At 41.5% G+C, this 27,127-nt stretch overlaps 2 protein-coding genes across 2 annotated transcripts; one reads left to right on the top strand and one right to left on the bottom strand.

The window, feature by feature from the left end:
* Positions 1–69: 69 nt before the first annotated feature.
* Positions 70–12,298, top strand: LOC115138457 (apoptosis regulatory protein Siva-like). Its single transcript, XM_029675318.2, has 4 exons — positions 70–265; positions 7,823–8,005; positions 11,031–11,184; positions 12,066–12,298. Exons 1-4 carry the CDS (start codon positions 115–117, stop codon positions 12,112–12,114), a joined length of 537 nt encoding a protein of 178 aa, XP_029531178.2. The 5' UTR covers positions 70–114; the 3' UTR covers positions 12,115–12,298.
* A 7,559-nt stretch (positions 12,299–19,857) lies between these two features.
* LOC115138456 (zinc finger and BTB domain-containing protein 18.2-like) lies at positions 19,858–26,855 on the bottom strand. The gene is given in 4 exon segments (XM_029675315.2): positions 19,858–24,031; positions 24,034–25,329; positions 25,751–25,918; positions 26,686–26,855. Coding segments are annotated over 3 exon segments (1,647 nt in total). The 5' UTR covers positions 25,812–25,918; positions 26,686–26,855; the 3' UTR covers positions 19,858–23,741.
* Between the last annotated feature and the right edge of the window lie 272 nt (positions 26,856–27,127).

Genomic DNA, 27,127 nt, shown 5'->3' with positions numbered 1-27,127 from the left:
AACACGTGGTATGAGTAATCAAAATCAAACAGTCACGTGATAAGAGATCAATGGTCGGATTGGTTAGTTCGCAGGCAAGTGAGTATTTCCCCGTCTTTGCTCCGCAAGCATTTTATGTTTGGATGCACGTTCTTCGCCAAAAAAATGTCTAAAAGATCTTATCCTTTCGCTGAATCTTTCTCATCGCAGTATAAAATTCACATTGGACAACAGGAGTTTAATAATCACGGCGTATATGGGGACAAGTACAGACAAGAAATCTACGGTAAGGTTTGCTGTCTGAAATAACTGGCTGGCTGTTAGCTAACTAACATTAGCTGGCCCTACTCCATGTGCTGTTGTTTAGCTAGCGGTAAAAACTAGCTAGCTAACATTGGCTAGGTAGTTTACAACAGCTACCTACCTACACCAAATGTTAATGTCCATTTATTACTTGATAATTTAGCTAGGTGGCTATATCCACTCACGACAGGCATTACATGTAGCTTGTTTTAGCCTTTGACTATTTCCAGGTAACGTTAGCCACAAACGTTACAGAAATATATACTGTACAGTTAAACTATAAACGCAACAATTACTAATAATAACACTAACACTATTTTTTTCTTCTGAGTTACAGTTCATATAAGGAATCTATGGATTTCACATAACTGGGTAGGGGCGCAGCCTTGGGTGGTCCTGAGAGGGCATAGGCCCACACACTTGGAGGCCAGGCCCAACCAACCAATCAGTCAGTGGTTGTAAGGCCGATTGTACATGCTGCCAAATTCTCTAAAACGGTGTTGGAGGGGCGTATGGTAGAGAACTGAACATTCAATTCTCTGGCAACAGCTCTGTTGGACATCCCTGCAGTCAGGATGCCAATTGTATCACATTGAGAGAGCATACATCTGTGGTATTGTGATGTGTGACACAACTGCACATTTTTAGTGGCCTTTTATTGTCCCCAGCACAAGGTGCACCTGTGTAATGATTACGCTGTTTAATCAGCTTTTTGATATGCCACACCTGTCAGGTGGATGGATTATCTTGACAAATGATAAAATGCTAACTAACATGGATGTAAATATGTTTGTACACATCTTTAGGGAAATAAGCTTTTGTGTGTATGATGCTAGCTTGCTACTAGGGATGTTTGATTTAGCCTAGCTATGCTTTCTGGCTAGTTACTATGTTAGGTCGTTGGGAATCAACATTTCTTATTTTTAAGTGATCGGAGGAGGTCCAAAGGGTCACGGACAGGTCAATGTAATCACCTGTCAGGATTCAACATGTTTTGTCCAATATCTTAAAAGATAGGGTGGTCATATTATGACATTTTCAGGGCTGATGTAGAACACAGATTCAAATGAAAGTACAATTTATTAAATTAATATGCAAATCAGGCAGTACGGGATACATCATTAGTCATTTAAGACCAATTTATAGTAGGGTGGTAAATGATCAGATCTTCATGCTATATGCTAAACTGAGTTTGTAACAATTTATGACAATTAGAAAACAACATTTATACTACTGTATGCAAATGAGATATTAGCATATTACCAGTCTTAAGAACTAAAAAAAATGTACTCATTCAGTTGTCATATTGTTAATATATATTGATGTTTTATGCAGAACTGGGAGTCTACACTGAGCAGTAAGGTGCCACGCATGCACAAAAAGATGGGCTCCTATTTACCAATTATGTTGTATTCAATAGCCCAACTGATTAGGACTAGAGTGCCAAATAAGTCTAACATGGCTTACTTCTAAGGTAGGTCTACGCCCGAGTTGGGTTAGGTTGTAATGTTATTTTTAGGGATGCACAATATATCGGTGAACTTATGGAAATCGGCCGATATTAGCTAAAAATGCCAACATCGGTATCGGCCCGACGTCTAGTTTAATGCCGATGTGCAAAACCAATGTCAAAGCTGACGTGCATACCTATGTAACATAGGTACGCGATTTAATGACAATGCGTAGAATGTTGTGCTACTACACGTGCAATGCAGCATTCCTACCCTAGCCCACAATGTCTGCTGTGTGAATCGAGGTAATGGATTTCATTGCCGTTGACAATCAACCGTTATCTGTCGTGGGTGATGTTGGCTTTCACGACTGGTCAAGAACCAGTACACAGTACTAAGTGCGCTATTTTTCAGATGTTGCCCTACCGGAATTACACGGTAATAGCGTCACTGCTATTAGCTTCACAACATACTATGGAACGCCGTTTGGGTCTTTGTCAAAAAAGATATACGTCAATTAACACTATTTGACACATCAAATAACACGGTTCTATTATAGAATGTTGTGTGTTTTGAATTTGCACGTGCAAGCCAAGCGCGTCAGTATCACTGTCGAAGCTGTTCAAAAAAGTTTGCGAACACTGGCCACATTATGTTTTTGCAATACTGCGCTGGTAATTAACAATTTATTTGTTTGACTGCAACTTCTGGGCTAGCTAGCTTTAGCTTGGTAGCTAGCTAGCACCAATACAACCAGCCTGAAAACAATGACCAGTAGTTATTTTCATTATTTTTAGCAATGATTTCAAATCAAATTCTATTTGTGACATGGTCAAATACTACAAGTGTAGACTTCACTGTGAAATGCTTACTTACAAGCCCTTAACCCAACAATGCAGTTCAAGAAGAGTTAAGAATCTTCAAGTAAAATAAAAGTAACAATAAAAAGTAGCACAAAAAGGATAACGAGGCTATATACAGGGGGCACCGGTACCAAGTCAGTGTGTGGGGGTACAGGTTAGTTGAGGTAACTTGTATATGTAGGTGGGGGTGAAGTAACTGCATGGATAATAAACATCGGGTAGCAGCTGGAATCATTGTGAGTAAGTATTGTTGTTCGCCTATTAAAATTGAACATCAGTTCATGAAAATAAATAGCTAGCCAGCTACTTAAACCTGTTGCCAAAAGCTAACGTTATAAGCAGCCAGCTAGCTTCATCTGGCTAGTGAGGCTCGACCGGGTTATGTGTTGTGAAGCTAGCCACAATAAGGATTAGGCACAATTGTGGAATTTGCGGTTTGCCTTCAAAATTAAAGTTATTTTGAAAGTGTTGCAGAAGTTTACAATTGGTGGAATAATGCCATATTTAGACTATATAATATTAAACAAGGTTGGAATGTGAAGCAATGAAATGGGGTATCAATCTACTCTGTGACACCCACAGAACCCCACTGAAGAGTTTACACAAATATTTGCGTTGTAGCTCTTGTTGCGTGACTGTGAAATCACCTTTTCCTCAGGATTAGTGTTTAATACACACAGGTTGATGACAAATGTGGCTCAATTCAGTTGTTTCAGAGTCTCTCAATAAGAGCTACAACGCTTATGTTTTCTGGGTGTAACTGAGTAGACTGATATCCCATGTCATTGATCCATAATCCATAGTTAAGGCTGTACAGTGAAATAAGGGGGCGGCAGGGTAGCCTAGTGGTTAGAGCATTGGACTAGTAACCGGAAGGTTGCAAGTTCAAATCCCCGAGCTGACAAGGTACAAAATCTGTCGTTCTGCCCTTGAACAGGCAGTTAACCCACTGTTCCTAGGCCGTCATTGAAAATAAGAATTTGTTCTTAACTGACTTGCCTAGTAAAATAAAGGTACATTTTTTTTTTTTTAAGTATGCCCCCAATGCAATTCTAAAGTATAATACATCCAGTGTGATTTCAACAGATTTTTGTCAAATTGACATTTGTTTTTTTATTTATTTATTTACATATATATCCTCGTTTAGGATGATCTATTCAAATATGGCATGATTCTACTATTTGTAATAATTTGCATTACTGTCGATGACATACTTTTATTTTGAAAACTAACCCCACAGTCCACTATTGTGGCTAATCCTTATTGTGGCCAGCTTCACAGATGGGTCTGACCACCATTTAATCAAATAAGAACTGTCTTGTAATTTTGTATATTTTTTAGATGATGACACATAACTATATAGTTAGCTAGCTAACTATATAGCTACTGAAACAGATTGTTTTGCTATGTTTTTGGGGAAGAACATTTATTTGCATCCATGGGCTAGCTAGCTTTTTATGACCAGCACCGTAGGTGCGCGAGGAAACTTTACCAGCATCATAGCATACAGTTGAGGTCGGAAGTTTACATGCACTCAATTAGTATTTGGTAGCATTGTTTAACTTTGGGTGACATGTTTTGGGTAGCCTTCCACAAGCTTCCCACAATAAGTTGGGTGAATTTTGTCCAATTCCTCCGGACAGAGCTGGTGTAACTGAGTCAGGTTTGTCGGCCTCGCTTCTCTCTGTGTATTGATTTTAGGAAAGGCATTGATGTTTATGGTTAGGTACAGTCGTGCAATGATTGTGCTTTTTTTCCGCAAATGCGCTTTTGTTAAATCATCCCCTGTTTGTCGAAGTTGGCTGTCTTTGTTAGAAAGAAATGGTCTTCACACAGATTGCAAAGAGCCAGGCGGCCCAAACTGCTGCATATACCCTGACTCTGGTGCAAGAAAAGTGACACAATTTCCCTAGTTAAAAGAAATACATGTTAGCAGGCAATATTAACTAAACATACAGGTTTAAAAAATATATACTTGTGTATTGATTTTAAGAAAGACATTGATGTTTATGGTTAGGTACACGTTGGAGCAACGACAGTTCTATTTCGCGAATGCGCACCTCATCGATTATATGCAATGCAGGACACGCTAGATAAACTAGTAATATCTTCAACCATGTGTAGTTATAACTAGTGATTATGATTGTTTTTTATAAGATAAGTTTAATGCTAGCTAGCAACTTACCGTGGCTTCTTACTGCATTTGCATAACAGGAATGCTCCTCGTGGAGTGCATTGAGAGGCAGGTGGTTAGAGCGTTGGACTAGTTAACTGTAAGGTTGCAAGATTGAATCCCCGAGCTGACAAGGTAAAAATCTGTCATTCTGCCCCTGAACAAGGCAGCTAACTTCTTATGGCCAGGGGGCAGTATTGAGTAGCTTGGATGAATAAGGTGCCCAGAGTGAACTGCCTGCTACTCAGGCCCAGAAGCTAAAATATGCATATTATTATTAGATTTGGATAGAAAACACTCGGAAGTTTCTAAAACTGTTTGAATGATGTCTGAGTATAACAGAACTCATATGGCAGGCGAAAACCTGAGAAAAATCCAACCAGGAAGTGGGAAATCTGAGGATTTGTAGTTTTTCAACTCCGCCCCTATTGAAGATACAGGGTGATAACCATTATGTTTCACTTCCCAAGGCTTCCACTAGATGTCAACAGTATTTGGAACCTGTTTTGAGGATTCTATTCTAAAGGAGGGGCTAATAAGGGCTCTTTGAGTGAGTGGTCTGGCAGTGCCACAGCCTCGGTCTGGAGCGCTCACGTGAAAGGTAGTTACGTTCCACTACATTTGTGCAGACAAAGGAATTGTCCGGTTGGAACATTAATGAAGTTTTATGTTAACATCCTAAAGATTGATTCCATACTTAGGTTGGCATGTTTCTACGGGCTGTAATGGAACTTTTTGAACTTTTCATTCGGCGCGACCTGAACGCGCTTTTGTATTTGTTTACCAAACGCCCTAACAAAAGAAGATATTTGGACATAACTGATGGACATTATCGAACAAATCAAAACATTTATGGTGGAACTGGGATTCCTAGGAGTGCATTCTGGGGAAGATCATCAAAGGTAAGTGAGTATTTAAAATGCTATTTCTGAGTAAAGTTGACTACCCAATATGGCGGGTATCTTTTTGGCTGCTTTGTTGTCTAAAGGCTGTACTCAGATTATTGCATGGTTTGCTTTCTCCATAAAGTAAAAAAAAAATCTGACACAGCGGTTTCATTAAGGATAAGTTTATCTAAAGTTCCATGTATAATAGTCTTATCTTAATCAATGTTTATTATGAGTATTTCTATAAATTGATGTGGTTCTGCAATATCACAGCATGTTTTAGAACTACTTAACGTAACGCGCCAATGTAAACTCAGATTTTTTTAAATATAAATGTGAACTTTATCAAACGTAACACATGAAGTCCTATGAGTGTCATCTGATGAAGATCATCAAAGGTTAGTGATTCATTTTCTCTTTGTGCTTTTTGTGACTCCTATCTTTGGCTGGGAAAATGGCTGTGTTTATTCTGTGGCTTGGTGGTGACCTAACATAATCAATTTGTGGTGCTTTCGCTGTAAAGCATAATAGAAATTGGACACTGTGGTGGGATTAAAAACAAGATTACCTTTAAAACGGTATAAAATACATGTATGTTTGAGGATTTTTATGAGATTTCTGTTTTGAATTTGGCGCCCTGTACTTTCACTGGCTGTTGTCATATCGAAGTTAACTGACTTGCCTCGTCAAAATAAAGGTGTAAAAAAAAAAAATTCTGACCGGTGTCCAAAAATACAGATTTCCGATTGTTATGAGAACTTCAAATCGGCCCCAATTAATCGGCCATTCCGATTAATCGGTCGACCTCTACCTGTGATGGGAGGATGAACTGCACTTTTCCCAGGAAATAATTAGCCTAGTCTCAGGAGCGGGTGAGCTGCCTGTTAGCCAGATGGGACACATTTTCAGTTCACTGGTATTTATCTATGCTTTTATCGTTTGTAGAACTGTAGCCACTGAATTCTGTTACTTTTCACTTGAAAGAATAAAACCATCAATCACACAGTTAGCCTCTGGCAGCGCTCCCTATTTCCACAGTTGCCCACACAGCTAGAAAACTAGCACTCATTCATGGAAATGGGGTTTTGCGGAAAGTGAATTTGGACCAATCCCTGACAACCCATACATCAAAATGTAGCTATGAAACTACTTTGTAACCTGTTTTTTTTTTTCGTGTCTCTGATAGAAAAAATGCAATGACTGAGCCGAAAAATGTTTTACCTTATATTTCAGTCAACGGACATCCGATGACCGTGAAACACCCTCAGGACTTTCCAGTACTTCTTAGCAATACAATGTTAAATCGATCTTATTCTGGTAGGTTGCGGAATACTTTCCGCGAAGAGCATATATGAACACACTGATTTCGCAGGTTTCACAAAAAGGGCTGTCCCAAAATTGAAAGTTCTTAGTACGGCACTTGGTTTCCATTTGGACTCATATTGTGTAAATTTGTAGACATGGGTATTTTGACAACCCTGTTGACACTTAGTGAGAATGGATTTTGTCTACTGCTGTTTTTTTTTGTAGAGTTCTCTCAAAGCGTCCATTGTTTGTCGCATAACCGAACACTCCTAATTATGGTGTTTAATTGTCACCTAGTCAGAAGACTGCTTCTGGGCATATTAAGATGTCAGCATGCTTCAGTTTTGCTGGTGCAGTGCTAGGTGACCCGAACGAGTGTGCTCGCATATCCCTGAAGACCTTCACTTGAAAAATGAGAAAGTGGCAATAGTTCTGTTTATCCATTTTGAAATGCCATAGCCAGTATACACTTCCTCAAAATAGTCAGAATTAATCTAAGATAAATTTGTCAATTTTGATGTTTTTGCAGACAAGATCTTAGTCATGCAATCTTTCATCTGACGAGGATGTTTGGTGCAGTAAGTGGGAAAAATTGTGCATGAGGACGAGTTGTCCCTCGTTGAATGACAACAGGCAGTTTATTGAAGAATCCCTACTGTTGACCAATGGCCGACAAGGGTGCGTAGACTTCGGCTACCGATTTGGGCTTGCCTAGATTAAAACATGTACCCGACCACCTGAAAAACCCCTTGCCGAAGTCCAAAACATCAGAATATATGCACAAACTGTTTCAGCTGGGAAACATGTGGATGCCTTTTGAAGACGGTAATCTGTTTGCTTATCTCTGCTTCTCTCTTCCAGAAAAGACAAAGACCCTGCTCTTCAATGGTACTAAAGCTGTCATGGGGAAAATCTGGAATATAGATACGGAGAAGTGCTCAACGATACAGTCTTCGGGGCCAGGTGTGACACCTGACGTGAGCCGGACACTACTGAGGGGACAGACACTGATTGGACAGGATGGCAGACTTACACGTGTCCAAGGTAATAATCTTCTCAGGTGAATTGCAACCTTCACCCACATCTGAGAATGGGCTGAAGGGAAACTATTCCAGTCAGAATTTAAATCACTGTTCCGTCTTCAATTCAGAAAATGATTACTCTTTTTAGTACAGGGGTGTCATGATTAAATTCCCTGTTTTAGGTCAGTTTTAGGATCACCACTTTATTTTAAGAATGTGAAATGACAGAATAATAGTAGAGAATTATTTCAGCATTTCTTTCATCACATTCCCAGTGGGTTAGAAGTTTACATACACTCAATTAGTATTTGGTAGCATTGCCTTTAAATTGTTTAACTTGGGTCAAAAGTTTGGGGTAGCCTTCCACAAGCTTCACACAATAAGCTGGGGGAATTTTGTCCCGTTCCTCCTGACAGTGCTGGTGTAACTGAGTCAGGTTTGTAGGCCTCCTTGCTTGCACACACTTTTTTAGTTCTGCCAAGAAATTTTCTATGGGGTTGAGGTCAGGGCTTTGATGGCCACTCCAATACCTTGACTTTGTTGTCCTTAAGCCATTTTGCCGCAACTTTGGAAGTGTGCTTGGGGTCATTGTCCATTTGGAAGACCCATTTGCAACCCAGCTTTAACTTCCTGACTGATGTCTTGAGATGTTGCTTCAATATATCCACATAATTTTCCTCCTTCATGATGCCATCTATTTTGTGAAGTGCACCAGTCCCTCCTGCAGCAAAGCACCCCCACAACATGATGCTGCTACCTCCATGCTTCAGTTGGGAAGCCTTGCAAGCCTCCCCTTTCTCCTCCAAACATAACGATAGTCATTATGGCCAAACAGTTCTATTTTTGTTTCATCAGACCAGAGGACAGTTCTCCAAAAAGTATGATCTTTGTCATGTGCGGTTGCAAACCGTAGTCTGGCTTTTTATGGCGGTTTTGGAGTAGTGGCTTCTTCCTTGCTGAGCGGCCTTTCAGGTTATGTCGATATAGGACTCGGTTTACTCTGGATATAGATAGGTTTGTACCCTTTTCCTCCAGCATCTTCACAAGGTCCTTTGCTGTTGTTCTGGGATTGATTTGCACTTCTCGCACCAAAGTACGTTCATCTCTAGGAGACAGAATGCGTCTCCTTCCTGAGCGTTATGACGGCTGCGTGGTCCCATGGTGTTTATACTTGCGTACTAGTTTGAAGGTAGGCCTTGAAATACATCCACAGGTACACCTCCAATTGACTCAGGCTAATTGACATTTATCAGAAGCTTCTAAAGCCATGAAATTTTCTGGAATTTTACTAAGTCATTTAAAGGCACAGTCAACTTAGTGTATGGAAACTTCTGACCCACTGGAATTGTGGTAGTGTATTATAAGTGAAATGATCTCTGTGAAAAATTACTTGTCATGCATAAAGTAGATGGTTTGTTAACAAGACATTTGTGGAGTGGTTGAAAAACGAGTTTAATGAATCCAACCTAAGTGGATGTAAACTTCCGACTTCAACTGTAAATTCGAACAGCACAAAGTAAATGGACTGTCCTGGGGTGCTCAAATGTGCGTTCGTTCAGTCAGAACTTCTGGGTCTGCTCTCCCTCCCAATATGTCTCTTGCACCAGATGGCTTACTTACATGAGACTAGACTAGATCTGCTCTATCAGTTACAGATGGAGCTAAAGGGAATTTTAATTAACTTGTAAATAAATTGGGGCGGCAGGGTAGCCTAGTGGTTGGACTAGTAACCGGAAGGTTGCAAGTTCAAACCCCCGAGCTGACAAGGTACAAATTTGTCGTTCTGCCCCTGAACAGGCAGTTAACCCACTGTTCCTTGGCCGTCATTGAAAATAAGAATTTGTTCTTAACTGACTTGCCTAGTTAAATAAAGAGAAAATAAAATAATTAAAATTTTAAAAAGCAGTTATGGTAGCCTGGTACCTGATAAACCGGACAACTACATCTAACAAGAGTCGAAGAACAGAGGGATACACTAGCTCAAACCATCTCGGGTCTGGTAGGACAACAATCATGGCTAATTTTGTTACCCCCATATTTTTCATCATGTTCTACTGTAGGTGACCTGTTGTGTGGACTAAAGCAGCGTAAAATCGGGTCTATCACAAAGTATGATCAATTTAATTAGCCAGCTACAGTAATTTTGAGAGATAGTTTGGTTTACTTTTTTTTGGTCAAATTAACCAGCTATCTATTTTTTTGATAAGCCGCTAGCTAGTTAGCTCACATGCCAATTTAAAGTCTTAGATATTAATTTACAAACTCGGAAATATGAAGTTATTTCAGAATCTAACTGGCTAGCAGCGCATCATGCTTTGTGACATTATGAGCTAGCTATCCCCAGTTAGATGTTTTCACGTATTTAATTTTTAAAATATTTTTTTAACTAGGCAAGCCCGTTAAGAACAAATTCTTATTTACAAAGACTGCCTACCCCGCACAAACCCTAACCCGGATGACACTAGGCCAATTGTGCCTTAGCACTGAGATGCCGTGCCTTAGACTGCTGTGAGCCACGGGTGCATCGGCAGGCTTGTTACTTTCTCCCTGGTGTGTTTGTGACGTGAGCTGGCTGCTCGTTTTCATAGTGTACTCTGCTCAAAACAGTGGCAGCATGTGCAGAAGTGGTCATTGGGTTTTTGACATGCAAAAGTGAAATGGATGTATTTATGCTGTTCAAATGCACATTTCATTTTATATATCTTCTCAAAGAAACTAGCAGTAGTTAGATAACTTTTCATATTTCTCATGCTGCTTTGTTGCAAACCCACAACCACCTCGTGCGCCGAGTATTCAGCCAATCAGTGGCCTCCACTGGCTAGTTATTTATTTATTTTCAATTTGTGTCCAATTGAGCTAAACATCCAGGTGAGGGGAGTTTCTAACTAATCGGTGACCTTAATTTATCGATCAAGTACAAGGGAGGAGTACGAACCCAGCAGACACCTGGTCTTCTGTGTAATGAGTTTGACACCTTTGCTTTATGCCACGTTCAAGACGACTGGGAACGTGGAAGTCTCTGACATCCGACTGTGTGGTTGTCTCAGGTGCTGTGTTGGTTTCAAAGGGCAGTTGTGTATGTCAGAAGGCCCAGAGGACCAGGAGGCAGTGCTCCCAGTGTGACCGCCCAGCCTGCCCCTCCTGCATCCAGCAGTGCTCCAACTGCTCCAGCCCCTGTTGCGCTGTCTGCACGGTCATCGAGTAAGTGACACTCCTCGCCCTTCTCCTTTCATCCGATTTTACTCTGGTCAGAGTGAACATCTCTTCTGAGTTGGGTAAAATCAGCAAGCAGAGCATCTACTGCTATTCCACTACCATAGTGTAAGGACCTCAAAGTCCTACATTAAATCATGTACAGAATAGAAGATTGAGTTCTCGACTGAAATAAAACATTTTTTTCTCAACACTCACAGGATACTGTATGGCTGTAGCCTACGCCAAATAAACCTGTAATAAAATCAACAGGTAGCTCAATTTGTCAGGACATACAATAGACAGCATAGTCATATAACGGAACCTGCCATGCCCAACCCTCTGCGGCTCAACCAACCACAAGGACTCCTGGCACAAACATTTCAGGCATTCCTGTGGTTGGCAGACCGCAGGTTGACTGGCAGACTGGACCTTGCTAAACCCTGTGTAACTGGGTAAATGTGCACTGACAACTTATATAACCGGCATCTAACTGTCTGAGAGTCTCTACAATACTGCCCAAACACGAACAAAATGCACTAACTGCTCATAGCATGGAACTGAGAAAATGGTTTTTATTTACCTTGGTTTCACAGTATCTTCATACATTTAATTTTAACATGCCCCCCATTTTATCCGAAACACAATACGAGGTAGGATACTTGTCCACATGACTAAGCATTTTTGCTACAATAAATAACTCATTTTCGGCCAAATGAGCAGCTACTGCCTTTTTGCTTGGTACGGCAGAATAGTATGCAACATATTTGATTAAGCAAGCAGTGCAGAGCACGTACATTGAGATGTCACCTGTTTAAAGAAAATAAAAAAAGTTTATTCCACTTTACTTTGCTTGTTACTCATTGTTTTCTCTGTATCCTCTTCTTCAGTTACAGTGGCCAGTATGAGCAAGTACTGTGCTACGGCTGCTCATCGTAATCAACAACTGGCCGTGGAGAAAATTTAGCATTATGCTTGAATGTTTTAATTTTACATGAAATATTCTTAACTCTAAATTGTTATACATGTTTATGCTTATTTTTTTAAAATTTGAACCATGATCCAACTGTTTTTGTATATATGTATTTTGCTATGTTTGTGGAATAAATACTTTGACGCTTTACTTTCCTTGTTTGCTACTTTGCTTGTCATGCACAGTTTACGTGCAGCTCATATTTATGTGTTTAATTTCAATCATGAATGACTCATTCTGCCCATAATGGAAGTGGAGGTAGTGCAAAGTTAGTGTAGCAGGCTACATAATTGAATGTTTGAAACAAGGTTGTTCTACCAAGTAGTAGTAATCTATCACAGCAGCAGGTGGCAGCATATACCATGGTTTGATTCAGACATGAGCTGGTTAAAGATTCCTGTGACTTGGCTAAATACACTGCTGTTGTAGTCATCACTTTTTCTTGGCTCATCACTTATAGATTTCGGGGTCATGTATTATGCTCTGGATAATTGTTCTCGGTTGTGGACATACCCGGAAGTGCAGATTACCAGTCAAACAGGATTGTCATGTCACCCAGGCCCTGTCCAGAAACAACCCAGAGACCATGTGTCCAACTCAATCCACGGAGGGCCAAGTGTCTGCGGGAATGAAACGTGTACATTTGAATGGATTGGATAGGTAAGCAATATGGTGAAAATTCCATCTGGCCGATCAGAGGACACTGATGCTACTTCCGAATGGGTTTTTACCCATCGAATCCTTTTAAGTTTACCTCAAGTGTTTCTGGAGTAGGGGACTCATTGGAGACTTGTTTTTTTCTGAATAGGTGAACACTAGGTCCTAGCCTATGACTCATATCCCTATGTATGAGCTACAGGTATTTGTTATGAGATTATACTGGAGTCCTTTCGAAACAGGCATTTGAACATGAGTCACACCAATGCTCCACAGGTCAGTTGTGGCTCTGGTCTATGGGGATCTCTGCAGTTTGTGTCCAAGAGTAGTTCTGGTTGGGTGAGCAGGCAGACAGCTGCTGGGTGGCCAGGCGTCCATCAGTCAAAGCACATTTGTTGGAAATTAAATCTTAAACTAGCTACACATCACTGGAAGTAGGCTGCTGAGGTTGTAGGGCATGTACACTCCACAGAACAAGTTTCAAGTTTTTGTCATGTGCACAAGTACAGTGAAATGCCTTGCTTACGCTTTCCCCATACTATCAGTAGCAATAAAAAATAAAAAATGAATTCAAGTAGAACAAAAATACATGATAAATAGAAATAAGAGGAACACAAAAGTAAGCAGTTCCAGGGTCAGTGACAATACCACATTTACAATGTGCAGGGATACTGGAGTGGTAGGATAAGATATGTATCAGGTTACTAGGCATCAGGATATATAAACAGAGTAGTAGCAGCGTAGATTATTTTTATTTAACTAGGCAAGTCCGTTTAGAACAATCTTATTTACAATGACTGCTTACCCTGGCCAAACGCTAACAACGCTGGCCAATTGTGCGCAGCCCTATGGGACTCCCAATCACGGCCGGTTGTGATACAGCCTGGAATCAAACCAGGCTCCGTAGTGACACCTCTAGCACTGAGATGCAGTGCCTTAGACCACTGCACCACTTGGGAGCCCTGATTTTGTGTGCGTGTGTGTGTATAGAGTCCGTATGAATGTGGGTTTTGGTGTGTCTGTAGAGTTCACAGGATGCTTCTCAGTGGAGGACCATCCTCAGTGAATTCCATAAAATAAAATTTGTAAAAGATATAAAAAGTTAACCTTTTTAGATAAAACTGTACTAAATATAATCACGGCACCAAATAATTGATTAAAACACTATTTTGCGAAGGTCTACAGTAGCTTCAACAGCACTCTAGGGTGCCAGAGGGAAACCTAGTCAGTTGTACAACTGAATGCATTTAACCCAGCCCCTCTGAATCAGAGCGGTGCAGAGGGCTGCAATAATCAACATCCACGGGGCCCGGGGAATAGTGGGTTGACTGCCTTGCACAGGATGACAGATTTTTTTACCTTGTCAGCTCTGGGATTCGATCCGGAAACTCATCATTTACTGACCCAACACTCTAACCATTAGGCTACCTACCAGTTCACTTCTGTCTTCCTCTGGGTACACTGACGTCAATACAAAATCTAGGACGCTCATGGTTCTCACCCCCTTCAATAGACTTACACAGTAATTATGACAACCTCCGGAGGATGTCCTCCAACCTATCAGAGCTATTGCAGCATGAACTGACATGTTGTCCAACCAATCAAAGGATCAGAGAACTAATCTAGTATTTAAAGCATAAGCTACAGCTACCTAGTACTGCAGTTCATAAAATGTGGTGAGTAGTTGACTCAAAGAGAAAGAGAGGAGTTAAACCGTTTTTAACAAATTAATTTGATCCAAAATTAACGAAGTAACTTTCAGTTACACAACGTTACTTAGCTAGCAAATTAGGCTAGCTAGTTTAGCCTATTGGAACACCCTGCTCAAACAGAGAGGTGCTATGTTAGGGATGCTAGCTAATAGAAATAAGACCATGCTCATGAAAAAAAAAAATCCTATCATAAACGGCACTGACCGCCACTGGAAGTGCATGCATATAGTGAGTGTGCATAGTAGAGTCGGTGCAAAAAACGAAGGCTGATGCAGGTCGTCCGAGTAACCTTTTTATTAGCTCATTCGAAATCTAAAGGCTTGGGGATAGAAGCTGTTCAGGAGCCTTATGGTGTCAGACTAGCTCAGGTACCACTTGCCATTTGGAAGCAGAGAGAACAGTCTATGGCTTGGGTGGCTGAAGTCTAACAATTTTCCAGGCCTTCCTTTCACACCGCCTGATATAAAGGTCCTGGATAGCAGGGAACTCAGCCCCAGTCATGTACTGGGCTGTCCACCCCCCCTCTGTAGCGCTATGAGATCGAGGGTGGTGCAGTTGCTGTACCAAGCAGTGATGCAGCCAGTCAAGATGCTCTCAATGGTGTAGCTGTAGAACATTTTGAGTATTTGAGGGCTTATGACAAATCTTTTCATCCTATCGCACCTTCCATTTCCTGTAATCCACGATCAGCTCCTTGGTCTTACTGACTTCGAGGAAGAGGTTGTCCTGCAGCCTGGTCTCAGAGCATTTTGTATTATTCTATACGTAAATCTGAGACACTCAATTTAGTATGATACTGTATGTTACATTTTGTTTGGTATGTATTAATTTGTGGATGTCCATCGCCCATTTTGAATGATATGTTACAAATGACAATTTGTACGTTACAATTTGCAAAACATACCATAAGCTTTGCAAATTCGTAACATATTGTATTTTAAGAATTCTAGCTAGGTGGATAATGTTAGCTAGGCTAGGGGTTAGGGTTATGTTTTGTAGTTAGGTTCAAGGGTTAAGGTTAGAGGAAGAGTTAGCTAAAAGGGTTACGCTTAGGGGAAGGGTTAGCTAACATGCTAAGTAGTTTCAAAGTAGCTAGAAAGTAGTAAGTACTTGAAAAGTTGCTAATTAGCTAAACTTGTCTGAGATTTGAACTTGCAACCCTCGGGTTCCTAGACATTCATGTTAAATGCCTGCCTATCCACCCAGACCAACCACCCCACTTTAATTGTTGCCTTAAGTAATCATCTGTCTTATTTAAACACACCAAACATTACATACACTATACCCAAAAGTATGTGGTACACCTCTTCAAATTAGTGGATTCGGCAATGTCAGCCACACCTAACAGGTGTATAAAATTGAGCACACAGCCATGCAATCACCATAGACAAACATTGTCAGTAGAATGGCCTTACTGAAGAGCTCAGTGACTTTCAACGTGGCACTGTCATGGGATGCCAACTTTCTAACAAGTCAGTTTGTCAAATTTCTGTCCTGCTAGAGCTGCCCCAGTCAACTATAAGTGCTGTTATTGTGAAGTGGAAACGTCTAGGAGCAACAACAGCTCAGCGCGTGATAGTCCACACAAGCTCACAGAACGGGACTGAGTGCTGAAGTGCATAAAGATAATCTGTCCTCGATTGCAACATTCACTACCGAGTTCCAAACTGACTCTCGGCAGCAACGTAAGCACAAGAACTCTTAATTGGAAGCTTCATGAAATGGGTTTCCATGGCCAAGCTGCCTATGCGTCGGCTGCAGTGAAGTAAAGCTCGCTGCCATTGGACTCTGGAGCAGTGGAAACGCATTCTCTGGAGTGATGAATCACGCTTCACCATCTGGCAGTCCGACGGACAAATCTGGGTTTGGCGGATGCCAGGAGAACACTACCTGCCACATTGCATAGTGACAACTGTAAAGTTTGGTGGAGCAGGAAGTAATGGTCTGGGGCTGTTTTACATGGTTTAGGCTGGGCCCCATAGATCCAGTGAAGGGAAGTCTTAACACTACAGCATACATTGACATTCTAGATGATTCTGTGCTTCCAACATTGTGGCAAAAGTTTTGGGAAGGCCCTTTCCAGTTTCAGCATGACAATGCCCCCGTGTACAAAGCGAGGCCCATACAGAAATGGTTTGTCGAGATCAGTGTGGAAGAACTTGACTGGTCTGCACAGAGCCCTGACCTCAAACCCATCGAACACCTCTGGAATGAATTGGAACGCCGACTGCAAGCCAGGCCTAATCACCCAACATCAGTGCCCGACGCATGCTGTTGTGGCTAAATGGAAGCAAGTCCCCGCAGCAATGTTCCAACATCTAGTGGAAAGCCTTCCCAGAAGAGTGGAAGCTGTTATAGCAGCAAAGGGGGGACCAACTCCATATTAATGCCCATAATAATGGAATGAGATGTTCGACAAGCAGGTGTCCACATACTTTTGGTCATGTAGTGTGTCATACTAATTTGAGTATCTCGGATTTATGTTTACAAAATTACATCCAGCCTATGAGACTAGGCTGTGTCCTGGCACCACACTTTCAGGTCACTGACAGGTCACTGGTCCTCCCTTTAGGCTGTCTCATCATAACTGGTGATCAGGCCTACCAACGTAATGTCATCAGGAAACTTGATGATGGTGTTGGAGTCATGCGTGGCCATGCAGTCGTGGGTGAACAGGGAGTACAGGAGTGGACTAAGCACACACCCCTGTGGAGCCCCCGTGTTGAGGGTTAACATGGCGGAGGTGATGTTGCTTACCTTCACCACCCATGTGGTCAGCCTGTCAGGAAGTCCAGGACCCAGTTGTAGAAGGAGGCATTTCGTCCTAGGGTCCCCAGCTTGGTGACAAGCTTGGAGGGGACTATAGTGTTAAACGCTGAGCTGTAGTCATTGAATACATTCTCATACAGTATTCCTCCTATCTACGTAGGTGAGGGCAGTGTGGAGTGCAATTGAGATTGCGTCGTCTATGGATCTGTTGGGTGCGGTATGCAAATTGTAATAGGTCTAGCGTGTCTGGGATGATGGAGTTGGTGTGCCATAAACAGCCTTTCAAAGTAGTAGACTTGGGTCAAATCCTAGCCATCCTAGTAAACACATTGCAGAGTGTACATGTCTGTATGTCATCTAAAATAATTATTTGAAATATTCTGTTAATTAAAAGGTGGATGCCAGCGCTGGGGGTCTTCTCCCTTTGCTCTCTGTACTCTGTAATGACATTGTGTTAATGTACTCCTTAAAATGAGAACCTGCAGCTGTCAGGGTCTTGCGATGGGTGTAGAGAGATGACCAGGTTTTCATCACACCCCTACCTCTGGTACTCTAAAGAAACAGGTCACTGTTTTCCTTCTAAGACTGGACAGACTTGGACATCAACTGCAGTGGAAGCGTGTGGCTTTGTCTTTCACCCATTCTTTTGGGGACCAGCTGTGCTCGGAGTGCGAGCGCCGAGCCCAGTGATACTGCTGCTATAAATATGCGTCATTGAGTGTGAGTAAGTGGCAGCTGTGCAGTGGACCAAGGACACACTGTCTTGGCACTCCCTGGACGAGTCACTCCAAACAAGGGAACCCCAGCATGAACTGAAAATCAGTGATATGTTTTATGTTTACAACTGTCTAACTAATTCACTCCTTCATATATTCAACTTCTTAATGTAACTTATGTATTGTCGGGGAACTTGAATGTAACCAAGTCAATTATGTGAACAAATAAACTGAGGGGAAAAAATCATTTTATCACAATGTTAAAACAGAGAGCCTTTCCACAATGTGTTTGTGATTTCATTGTTACTGTCTCTCCATGAGAGCAATGTGATGGTGATTTGTCTGCGAGTGAAAAGAATCTCTATGCCGCAGATGAGTGTCTTCATAAGAGAATCGAGACTGGATGTTTGTACCAAGCTGTTTGTTGCTGGGAGTGTGTGTGTGCCCTTTTCAAGTTTGACCACCTGTCTTTTGTTAAGAAATAAATAAATAAACATGGGCCACACCAGCTGTCCCTGGCATTCCGTTCAGAGGTCAAGGGCTCCCACCGCTGGCCTTGTGAGGTGGTGGACACTTACAACTTTCATCGCAACTTCCCCCAAGTCTGCCTCTAAACTGGGGAATAAATAAAAACAGAGTATTGTAGAGGTCAAAAACCATCTAAATTTACCAGGAAAGTTTTCACTATTATATCATTTAACTCAAGGGTACACATCACAGCCCTGACATCCACAGTTATTCCTTATCACATGGCCCATACTTTCCATTCTCAGGTTTAGTTCATGTAGATAGAAATCTGTACGTGATGGCCTAGTGCAGAAGTGACATCCAGATCGTGATGTGAAATCCCTGAGAACTGAATGTTTACAGTGTGAGGGCCCTTATTTACTGGGAGGTACTGTACAGGAGGCCGTTAAGGGTGTTTATGAATGATCTTCGGAGGACCTTATTTTCTTTGTGCTGTGGATGGCTGGCCAGCACCGCAGTGTCGTCTGTCTGTGCATAAAGTAGGTGCTTGGGAGTTGGAGCAGACAATGGGAGCAGCTGAGCTACTACCCACGCACACAATAGTGGTGGGATGAGGCCAAGGTTGGGGCAGTAGTTCGGGGGTGGGATGGGGGCTGAGTGGATGCTGCCTTGTCAGTGCACCACAGAATGGGTGTGCTGGGTGGGGGGGATGGTGGGAACTCCCAATTCATCCCTATTGGTAATGCATAGCAGAGCAGCTGGATTTCTTTAGATGTGCAGTGGGGGAATAATTAAGACCCCTCTGCAAAGAAAATGACCAGTGAATTGGAATGGAGATCCCCAATTACTCATGGATCTTTTTGTTTGTTTGCTCATGTATGTAAATTAATCCAGCATTTTAAGTTTACTTTCATTAAAAGGAAATGGAAGGTGATTAATAACAATTGAAAGTATTCATAGGTATTTTCTCTGCGGACTATTGTCAGTAACTCTGGAATAATGATATGCCACCGCTAAAGATCCTGTCCTTGGATGCAGTTTATGGGTTCAATGGGATAGAGGCTAAGACCCACAGTATTATCACATTGTGTTGTCAGTATACAGTCCTCTCACTACCCCCACACTGATCGGGTGTTGCTTGTGAGCAGGCAACAATGAAGACTCTCCTTGACAATATCTAAAAGGTCGGTACTGGAAAAATCAAGTAGGTATTACTACTTCAATTTCCCATGACAATAATTACACAGATTTATGGAGGAAAATCCTGTCTCTGTTTAGTTTGACTGTCAGTAAAGAACAAAACACAGGATTGAAGAACTAAATCGAAGTGTCCAGAGCTGTGCACATGGACAATGTTGAGGAAACACAAGAAAGAAATCCACAAGAGTCACAGAAAAGGGTTCTGTTTAATCTATGCATAATTTTAATAAAAGACCTAACTCAAGATTGTCACATCTCCACAGCACGCACACACAAAAACACTCGGAAAGCGCAAACAAAAACACAAAAACATACAAATAAATTGCCTCGAGTTCTACAATGTCAATTCTGCATAAGATTGTCCCCTAATCTATAAACCACTAACACAGAAGCAATTGATTACTATAAAATATACCTTTCTTATTAAAAAATTATATTACATTCTAATGGCACTTCTAAAAATTCTATTAAAAAGATTTCCATTGACATTTAGTAGCATCGTTCATTTTACAAATCAAAATTGAGACAGTCAAATGTTGCACAAGAAACAATTCAATAAATATTTCTCATGAATATACACAATTTCACAGTCTTAACCTGCCAAAGACAAAATTCCAGTATTAAATGTAACCTAATACTCAGTTTTAGACCGTAAAATCCTATAGCATGAATTAGGAAAACGTAACCCCACGATCAGGAGCACCGGCATGAGTTTTCAAACATAAATTAAATCTATATCTCAGTGTGTTTCACATTAAACATGACATCATATGGAACACAATTAGGTTCATTCCTAAACATGGACTTGGCTTAGAGCCAAACAAAACAAATAACTGCGTTCAGTTTGCGTAACATTACATTGAATTCCATTTACAAAGATTTCAATGAATTTAACAGTAGTGAACTCCAATTCTGAAACTCATCTCTAAAAGGAGGAAGAAACAATGGGCTTTGTTCACATTTTGATACCATGAATTATTTTTAAATAATAATTAACAGAAGTTTGTATGGTCATCACAGCAGTCTGTGGCAAACTTAGTGTACAAAAAAGGGCAACTCCAGGTGCAACACTTGTGTCTGCAAGGCACATTCTGTGATGATCCTGGAGACATAAATAATGACTGAGAAACCAGCAAGATGATTTTACATAGTTTTCTAACCCTGCACAGCTGCATGTGTACATGAGAAAAACAATAAATCATTGTTTCAACGGCATCACGTTAAAAAAAATCCTTTCAAAAGAGTGAGAAAAAAATACACGAATGAATCTACATTCCTGTGTTTTGATTGAAATACCACTCATTGTTAACACTACATGACATTTCTGAAAACACACAGCTTCACGAAATATTGGGAAACTCATTCCAGTGGGTGGATGATGAAATAGGTATAACTGGATGTTAATAAATACTACCTACCTACTTTTCCTATTATAAAAATCAGATTAATCAGTGTTGCAATACCTCAAATCAAACAGGTTCTTGAAACACCAACAATTAAAGAGAGATTGTTTTGATAAAGATGCTATGGAGTCGCTGTGGTAGCCTCTCCACATAAAAGAACAATTAAGCACTTATCTAATGCATGCTGGGAATTGAGGGCTGTTCTTTGATGCCTCCAGACAATGCACCTGTTTACTGTCTCCCAGATCTCCCATTGCTAAATGCATTTCTCACATTCCAATGGCTCCATTCAATACGAAAAGTGCAAAGAGAGACTCATGCAGCCTTTTTCCCCACAGCGAAAGCAGAGATGAAAAATTATCCCTTGAGAACTACCTGGGACAGGAGAACAATGCTCGTATTGTAGGAATTCTATAGATATTCTATATCATAATCAGTGTGTTTCGGCTTGTGAATAACTGCTTCCTCTGCTGGAACAGCAGTCATAGCAATATTATTCCCTTTTCTGATATGTAGTGAAGAGATGGCCTATGAGACCTTAAATATGAAAAGGAAACCAAATTCACTGGAGTGAGACAGGAAAAAGGAAGCCCAAATCAATGGGGGGAGGGAAGACATGAACTCTTCCCTAAGAGATTGAAGCCTTCGTAAGACACCTTGCTTTCTCAACTCTACATGTGTTCTTGTAATAAAGAGAAACGACACTGATAAATAGAATATATATTTACATTAAATATACAAATAGTAAGAAATAGCAGCCTAGACAATATCAGTGTTGAAACTATATGCATGCTCAAAACAAGTGCTTCGCTACGGTTGGTGAGACAAATCTTGAATACTTAAAGAATTCTGTGTAAGATACATTAACAGACCAATTCATTACAGTAACAGGATTTGCAGAAAGTAATAAAAACAGCCCCAATACCAAGGAAAGACATCAAAAGTCTTTCAAGCTTAGAGAAATTAGCTCATCTTAACAGATCACACCTAAAGTAAACCATGAACCAAGTTAAACTAATAAATAATTCTGATCAAGTCTTCTCAGGACAGATTAAACAAATTTCTTGGACTTTTAGTGCTACTCACCTTGTAGGAATCCATATGTATATCATCAAAATGAACCCAACTATAATGAAATCCTTCCAACACATAACAGGCTCATAAAGTACATATTCTGTCCAAGGACTCTGTCAAGCTAAGTTTCACCAAAGGTTTCACTCAAACATTATCAGTAGTACTTCAACATTAACAGAAAAATAGACAGGACAGTATAAGAGTAAATGCAAGGGGCAAAATAAACTGATGAAGTTCTGATGAACGAACAGCGTTGCGACAAGATATCCACAGTACACCATCTCCTCAGAGAAGCACGGAGGCACACAGAGTATATATTTACCACCTCACCCACTCTCTGCCCTGTCTATTGGGGCATGTCTCCAGCATTATTACATGGACAGCAATAGAATATTCACGTGGTTACCCTTTCTTTTACAGTGCTGAAATACAGAAAATTAACCCAGAAATTGAACATACTAAATAGAAGTCAACTGTTAATCAATAAAAGCTTGATTTATGGCACATTTATTACATTTTTCTAAGTACACTGGTTAGTCAACTGGCATACTATCACAGAGTGACCAAGTTATTTCCTGGTATTAATGCACTGTAAACGAAAAGTGCTAACCACGTTTTTGAAGGCCAACAGATTAGTTGTATTGATGGCAAGAGGTCCCATGCTTGCCTGAGAACAACAGGAGTGTCAAGAATTTCAGTAGGCACCAGTGATACAGGCATTCTTTCACTTCATAGTGAAACTGTATGCATCATGCTAGAGTGTAAAGGTGATAATACAATTCACTTCTAATGTTCATTCAGCAGCCTGATTCTAAGCAAGCTGTGATGAACATTGAAAGGCCAGTGCAGCAAAATTAATTCCTTCAGGACAAGCTCCATTTTACTATGATATTAAAAACCCTTGCCACTCATCTTTCTTTTAGTCCTCTATTCTAGGTAACATTATTTATGTGGTCTGCTTCATTCCTACCATAAAGAAAATTTAAATACTAGCTATCCCCCCCAAAAAAAATCCAGTATTCCAACTTCAAATATTTTTTTCAGTGCCTTTTGATATTTGTTCCTGTTAAGCAGGTAGACTAATAAATAAGGTTGGATTTAAAAAAGAAAATATACTGCTACTCTTGGACGGTTTTTGTTTCTCCTTCCCCATGTGCACTATTCAGACGTTGTTCATCCATTCAGGATATCGTGCTATAATTTCCTTGCACATAAGGTATGTACATAGAAATGTTTCTTTTAGCAGAATACTCTTCATCCAGCTCAGCAGTTTTGCAGTACCAATACAGAAATAGACAAGTGCAACTGATTTGTCCACCTTTAACATACAGTATATCCAGCTTGAGTTGAAAAGCATGTTAGTTTTATGCAACTAAATCATAGTCCAATGACAAAGCCCAACATCTTTCCAGTGAAATCCAGTTTTGTGCATTCTAAAGTTGCTACAATTTAACTTAAGAAATGCCACAGAGTAGAATTCCAAAAGGTTATGTCATTATTCATTTGTAAATATGTATAACTAGAAAAGTATACGCAGTAGTACTCAGGGAGTGATAAAACGTTTGTCTTATTTCATGGCACTGGTGAGAGGGGTTTATCCAATGGCGAGGGTCTTGACAAGGCCACAGTGGAACTTCCGGATGTGGCGGTACAAGTCCCCAGATTGGGTGAAGCGCCGCTCACACCACTTGCAGGCATGAGGCTTCTCACGTGTGTGAACCACGGCATGCCGGCTCAAGTTATGAGAGTACTGGAAGCTCTTGCCGCACTGGCCACAGGTGTACGGCTTCTCGCCAGAGTGTGTGCGCTCGTGCCGCTTCAGGGTGTACATGCAGGAGAAGGTCTTGCCACACTGTGAGCAGGTGGGAACAGAGCCGTCAGGGAGAGCTTGGAGCGTGCCCCGTCCTTCTCGCGGAAGTGCGAGCTGAGGTGCAGTTGGAGCACATGGGAACTGGGGAACACTTTGCTGCAGAGTGGGCACACACACACCTGTTGCCCCGGGGGCAGGAGCATCCCACTGGAAGTGGAGATGTCCGAGGAAGCCAGGTCATCCTCCTCTTCACTGTCCCCCAGCAGCCTCCCCCTCCTCTCCTCGCCCTCTCTGCCTCTCGTGCCCTCCCTTCCCCCACAGCTCTCCCCCTCCTCCATCAGGTCTTCCTCCTGGGAGAGCAGGGCCGCCGTGGAGCCGTTGTTGCCTGGGAAGAGGGCAGTGAACCCTGTCACCACTGAGCTCCTGGCGCTATTCCCAAAGCGCTGGCTCTCCGGGCTCATCGGCTCACTGTCCTCCTGCTCTGACAGCAAGTCGTGTTCGTCTTTAACAAGTGGCTCAGTGCCCTGCTGCTGGCTGTCGAGGGCCAGCTGTCCTGAGACGTAGGAGGGGTGTAAGGGATCTCTGCTAGACAGTGGCTTGAAAGACAAATCCAGAGCGCAGTCCATGTCATCTGAAGCCCGGGACCTCTGGGACAACAATATTGTGGAACTACTGACATCAGCTTTTGTTTTTCCAGCTGTTTGGACGCAGGGCTCGGCCTCTGCTGACACATAATTGACACCTACAAGGTCCGGGGACCTGCCAGGGTGACCATTTGCCTTCTGCCTGCTCTGTGCAGACCTATCACAATCTGTGACAGCCAGCCTGACTTTGCTGTTGTCCATGTGAAACTCCTCTCCCGGGGGGGCTCTCTGGTGCTGCTGCTGTGTCTGTGTCTCTCGCCGGCCTGGCCCTGGCTGCTTGCTGTGCAGCTCGCTGTCTGAGGAGTTCTCCAGTGTTATCCCCTCGCTAACCTTCTCATCCAGGGTGGATAGTTCCTTATCTTTCAGCTTACTTTTGCACACTTTCACTATATCATACATGTGAAGGTAACTGGCCGCAGCCAGTACATCCTCCACTGGCAGAGTGTTGAATTCCAGCTTCCCCTCATACATAAATTCAAGGAGCAGACTGAAAGCCGGGGCTGTCACAATGTCACTGTTCAGATGCACAACGTCCCTTTTGTCTGGCTGGTCCCTGTAGAAGAGATGGAAGTACATGCTGCATGAGGCCAGCACGGCTCTGTGTGCTTTGAATCGCGCCTCCCCAACAAGAACAGTGCAGTCACAGAGGAAACCTTGGTGACGCTGCTGACTCAGGCACTGCAGCAACTGACGGCTATGGTCTGGGAACTCCATTCTTCCTTCATAACCTGATGAAAAACAGGAAAAACTGGATATTGAATAAACGAAATGCAGCCATTTAGAGGGTGCCACAGAGAGTTAACAACTCATCTGGTGTTTGAGACAACTACAAACAAAAGTATCCCAACCCCAGAGGAAATGTACAGGAAAAATAATAAAACTAGCAGAAAACGAAAGTAGTCAATCACTGCAAAGCTAACATTGGCAATCAAAACGGAAGACTTCCACATACAGTTGTCAACAAAAAAAAAAGTTAAAATCTGACTTAATTTAGCCATTACAATATGGTAAATATCCTTTTCATATCGACTTCTTTACGCATCAATATGCCTACTAAATCAATGTAACATTTGTATATTATTCAGATTTCTTGATTACAACTTGCGGTGTCTGTTTATCAGTGTTATCCAATCACTAAACGTCTCCTACCTTTCTCTCCAGTGACCAACAGCAGTCCGATTAGTTGATCATTAGTTTTTGCGCTTCCCATGAAAATGCGGACAGGACGGACCGGGCACAGTCGCACAAACAGACCTAAACTCTGTCTATTCGGCTGTTCGTAATCACTGCACAATCATGAGGAACCGTTCAATTGACCTAGAACGCAAAATAGACGAACAAACACTCAGGCTTGTGAATACCAGCACTCGCCCATCGGGCAAGGTTAAGAAAAAAGCTCGGGGGAGTGAGTAAACTGGTGCTCTGTTCGCTAAATACACTGCAAGCTGTGGAGTCAGCTACTCTGACATCACCGCAATGGAAACGCTACCTCCAGCTGTGCCCCCCTTACCATATGTTAGCCTACTCCGAATCGAGCTACGTACAAAAGAGAAACTTGTTTCAGAGGTTGCATCAGTCCCAGCACTAAAATATAAAACTTTTTCCGACAATTCGCCTATTATTCAATTAACAAAAAAAATACTTGACAACAGTCAATGTGGTTAACTTTATAACAGCCGTTGTTCAATTTACGCACTGGTCAACCATACTTTATATACAAAAAAAAACCTTTATATATTGGTGTAACAACATTTAAAGTAAATAAAATAGCAATAGACCAGACGAAAAGCACAAACATCAATGTCCATATCATACTTTTAATTAGGTCTCATCTATAATAAACCCGACCATACAATCATTTGCTTTACGCGCACTAGTTTGGCCTGTTTTAACGTAAGGAAAACTACAAGCAGGCAAGAACGCAGGAAGATAAGCCTACATGGTCGTAATGCATGGCATGAAGCCTTTAACAGCAAAGGAACTCAGCAACTGTCGCTGACCAAGCCAACTGAGCTGCACGGAGGTAGCGCAGTGTATTATAACTTTCGGTTTCAACATTTTCATTGTCAAAACGCAATACTTACAGATATTTGCCAAGTCACCGTGTTTTTCTAAATGTTCCGAGGTCCTTTCATGATGTTCGGCCAGATGTTCGCAGCTTCTCCTGTCGTTTCTTTAGCTCAGTTCGAACCAGGCAGGCAAGCTGCACTCAGTGCTGTGTGTCAAGCAGGTTGTTAATGGACCAGTCTCGCGATAACGCCGACCACAATACGTTCTGTACTACTGCATGAACTCGCACAGAGGCAGCAAGTAGCAATGTTCCTTGATAACACAATTTGACCTAAATCCATCTCCCTTTTCTGGAATATGTCCACCTGGGAATTGATTGACGCTTTGCAAGACTTATGTGCTTAATATGTGCCAACGTTTTTGAGAAATGTCTTTCTTGTCTTTAATGTAGGTCTATATGGAAGAGACAGTTATGCTCTGGTTCTATATATTTGAATCTGAGAAGGAGTCAGAACA

This window comes from Oncorhynchus nerka, linkage group LG12 (assembly GCF_034236695.1).
Source record: "Oncorhynchus nerka isolate Pitt River linkage group LG12, Oner_Uvic_2.0, whole genome shotgun sequence".
NCBI classification, from domain to species: domain Eukaryota; kingdom Metazoa; phylum Chordata; class Actinopteri; order Salmoniformes; family Salmonidae; genus Oncorhynchus; species Oncorhynchus nerka.
The sequence above is the reverse complement of the archived record's forward strand: the minus strand, read 5'-3'. Positions and strand labels throughout refer to the sequence as shown.

Excerpts from the sequence above, each read along its gene's own strand:
- LOC115138457 (XM_029675318.2), top strand. The coding sequence starts at position 115 with ATGTTTGGATGCACGTTCTTCGCCAAAAAAATGTCTAAAAGATCTTAT. Across the intron at positions 266-7,822 it reads GTACAGACAAGAAATCTACG|AAAAGACAAAGACCCTGCTC; the intron begins GTAAGGTTTGCT and ends TCTCTCTTCCAG. Across the intron at positions 8,006-11,030 it reads CAGACTTACACGTGTCCAAG|GTGCTGTGTTGGTTTCAAAG; the intron begins GTAATAATCTTC and ends TGGTTGTCTCAG.